At 34.3% G+C, this 2933-nt stretch overlaps 1 protein-coding gene across 1 annotated transcript; it reads left to right on the top strand.

The window, feature by feature from the left end:
• The first annotated feature begins 166 nt into the window (after positions 1-166).
• LOC111088459 (transmembrane and coiled-coil domains protein 2-like) lies at positions 167-2717 on the top strand. The gene is made up of 4 exons (XM_022398658.1): positions 167-445; positions 636-870; positions 1576-1804; positions 2657-2717. Exons 1-4 carry the CDS (start codon positions 173-175, stop codon positions 2715-2717), a joined length of 798 nt encoding a protein of 265 aa, XP_022254366.1. The 5' UTR covers positions 167-172.
• The last annotated feature ends 216 nt before the right edge of the window (positions 2718-2933 follow it).

Here is a 2933-nt window from a genome sequence, read left to right on the forward strand (position 1 = left end):
TATTGAAGTTACCTTTGATTCAATTTGCGTGTAGTTTCTGTTAGTTTTATAGGAAAGCAACAAAGAATCATATATGTAGCTGTGAATCATTTAAAAAAATAATATATTCATAAAATATTACATTTTTGTGATTTCGATAACTGTCATATTTCATTCCAGCAGCTCTGATGCAATGAAGAAATGGAAGAAGAGTCCTCCTCTAATTCCTAAAGGTGACTCATCAAGTGACAGCAGTGGTACACCAAAACAGTCCACTCCTACAACATCCACCCCATCCTTAGTTTCAGAAAGCTCTCACCAGTGTCTAACATCTAGCAGTGCAACCCTGACAAGTACCCCACTGTCTCACCCAAGTTCTTGCTTGGGAATAGTGCGGGGCAACTCCCAGTTTTACATCGGTTTATGTGATGATAGTACAGTCTGTGATGACCTATCGTACTTTGAGGTAATAATTAATATTATATATATATATAATTATTATTGTTATACAGCTTTTTCAGGAAGTGATTGTTTGTAATTAATAAGGATATTAGTACATTTCTGATGAATTACAAAAAAAAAAATGAAACCATTATTGTGTCACTGTTGCTACATCTAAATGTCAGAGTATACATACACTATTTTCTATTTTTTAGGATTTAATAACTGCAAGTGGTGATACTCATGGTCCACCAGTGCCAAATGGAGGTGTGGAAGCTCAGTCTACTCCCACAGTTCAGGGCAGTAACACTGGGAGTATGGAGGAACCAGATGTGACCTTTACTAGTAATCCTCTCGATAGCAGTCGTACCCGACAAGCTATTGACAATCTTCACCAAAAAGTTGCTCGAACCAAAGATCTAATAAAGCTTGAGCAGACAGCTCGAGATGGTGATTAATTAAAGTTGTTTGCCTCCAGATATTTCTGGTTGAAATATTCAGTCTAATTAAATTGAGATTAAATATATTCTAAAACAGTGAGTAGAGCTGGGCAACTGAATCAATTAATTGAAATTATGATCATCTCGACTATCACAAAAATAATAAACTAATCAAAATTAGTTTCCAATTATTACTGTTTTTATTATTCCATCCATCTATCTAAGTAAGCAAAATATTTCTATTATGTTTATTTGTTGTTAAACACAAAGCTTTATAATGGGTTATGTGTGCTCTGCTCAGTTTTAACACTTTAAGCTGTGTTTTGTTTTTACTTCAAGTTTCTTTGGTAAATTTGGAGGGGGGGGAGAGGCTCATAATTCAAGAGCCTTAGGTTTGATTTCCATTGCCACCAAACTTGTTCACCCTGTCTTTTTTATAGTAAAGCTATTAAGACTACCTGCTCTTGTCATTAATTTGAAACTGCTGACTATTGGAAAGACAACTGGCTAGCAGCACCCAACACCACTTTGTGTGTGTGCTTGTATGTATCATGGTTTGAGGAACACCACTGAGTAATTTATTAGCACTGATTGTCCAGGTATTTTTCTTCAAACCACTGTCATAGACTTACATTTTATTAGAATGTTTTAACAAGTTGCAGTATATGTAAGATTAGTATTTTAATCTTACATGTCATTCATTCAATAATTTCAGAAAATGTGAATGAATACCTCAAACTTGCTGCCAGTGCCGATAAACAGCAGCTTCAGCGGATAAAAAATGTGTTTGAAAAGAAAAACCAGAAATCAGCACAAACAGTAGCTCACCTGCAGAAGAAGCTAGAAAACTACATCAAGAAGGGAAAAGAACTTGAAACTTTTGGTCTACCTGCTAGTCACTGGCAAGCAAAGGGCATGTTGCGTGATGTTGGACAAGGAATAAGGTTTGGTTGAGTTGTCAAACTACAACATTTTGTTGGAAAATGTGAAGTGAAGCTTGATAAGTCAATCTTATTTAATGTATGGGACAGATTTATTCTCGTAGATTCAGCCCCATTTACTGTGGGGATACATTAGAAAAATACTTCAGTAAATCTTGTAGATTCAGCTTTATTTACTGTGGGTATACATTGGAAAAGTACTTCAGTAAATCTTGTAGATTCAGCTTTATTTACTGTGGGGATACATTAGAAAAATACTTTAATAAATCTTGTAGATTCAGCTTTATTTACTGTGGGGATACATTAGAAAAATACTTTAATAAATCTTGTAGATTCAGCTTTATTTACTGTGGGGATACGTTAGAAAAATACTTCAGTAAATCTTGTAGATTCAGCTTTATTTAATGTGGGGATACATTAGAAAAATACTTCAGTAAATCTTGTAGATTCAGCTTTATTTACTCTGGGGATATGTTAGAAAAATACTTCAGTAAATCTTGTAGATTCAGCTTTATTTAATGTGGGGGTACATGAGAAGATTATTTTACTAATAATGGATTTACATCACACTTGTTTGTTGCATTAAATTGTTCTTAGTTACATTTTGATTTTGTTTAAAGATAAAGTAAGCTGATCATATTTCGAAAGCTAAATTTTAGGCGTTTTTGAAGAATACACACATTATATGTTTTATCATCAAGATTTAGTTGCATTACAACAGTTGCCACATTTATCCATCTGTAACACTGACTAGTAGCTCCACACCAAGTGATCTCATTTATTTAATGCGAGGAGATTTGAGTGTTTGACCTTTACGACTGTGTAATAGTGTTTTTGGTCTTGCAATCTTTCTAGTGGTGTTGTGGGAAATATTAAAGGAGGTTTATCAGCAGCAACCCATACTGCAGCAGAGTAAGTGACATTTTCTTCTTTAACGTTTGTTCAGACAAGCTTTCAAATTATTTGATAGGTTGTTTAGGCAGAGTATTCATAATGAATCTAAGTTTCAAATGGACAGCAACTGCATGTTGTAGAAACCTACAAATGTAGAGGACGATGTTTCAAAAGTCTTCCGCCTTTCCTCTTTTGGCAGAAGACTTTCGAAACGTCGTCCTCTACATTTGTAGGTTTC

This window comes from Limulus polyphemus, unplaced genomic scaffold, assembly GCF_000517525.1.
Source record: "Limulus polyphemus unplaced genomic scaffold, Limulus_polyphemus-2.1.2 Scaffold3816, whole genome shotgun sequence".
NCBI classification, from domain to species: Eukaryota; Metazoa; Arthropoda; class Merostomata; order Xiphosura; family Limulidae; genus Limulus; species Limulus polyphemus.

What these genes read in the sequence shown, in the direction of transcription:
- LOC111088459 (XM_022398658.1), top strand. Translation starts at nt 173, where the DNA reads ATGAAGAAATGGAAGAAGAGTCCTCCTCTAATTCCTAAAGGTGACTCA. An exon ending in ATGACCTATCGTACTTTGAG is followed by an intron (nt 446 to 635) that starts GTAATAATTAAT and finishes TCTATTTTTTAG; the next exon opens with GATTTAATAACTGCAAGTGG. An exon ending in TGAGCAGACAGCTCGAGATG is followed by an intron (nt 871 to 1,575) that starts GTGATTAATTAA and finishes CAATAATTTCAG; the next exon opens with AAAATGTGAATGAATACCTC.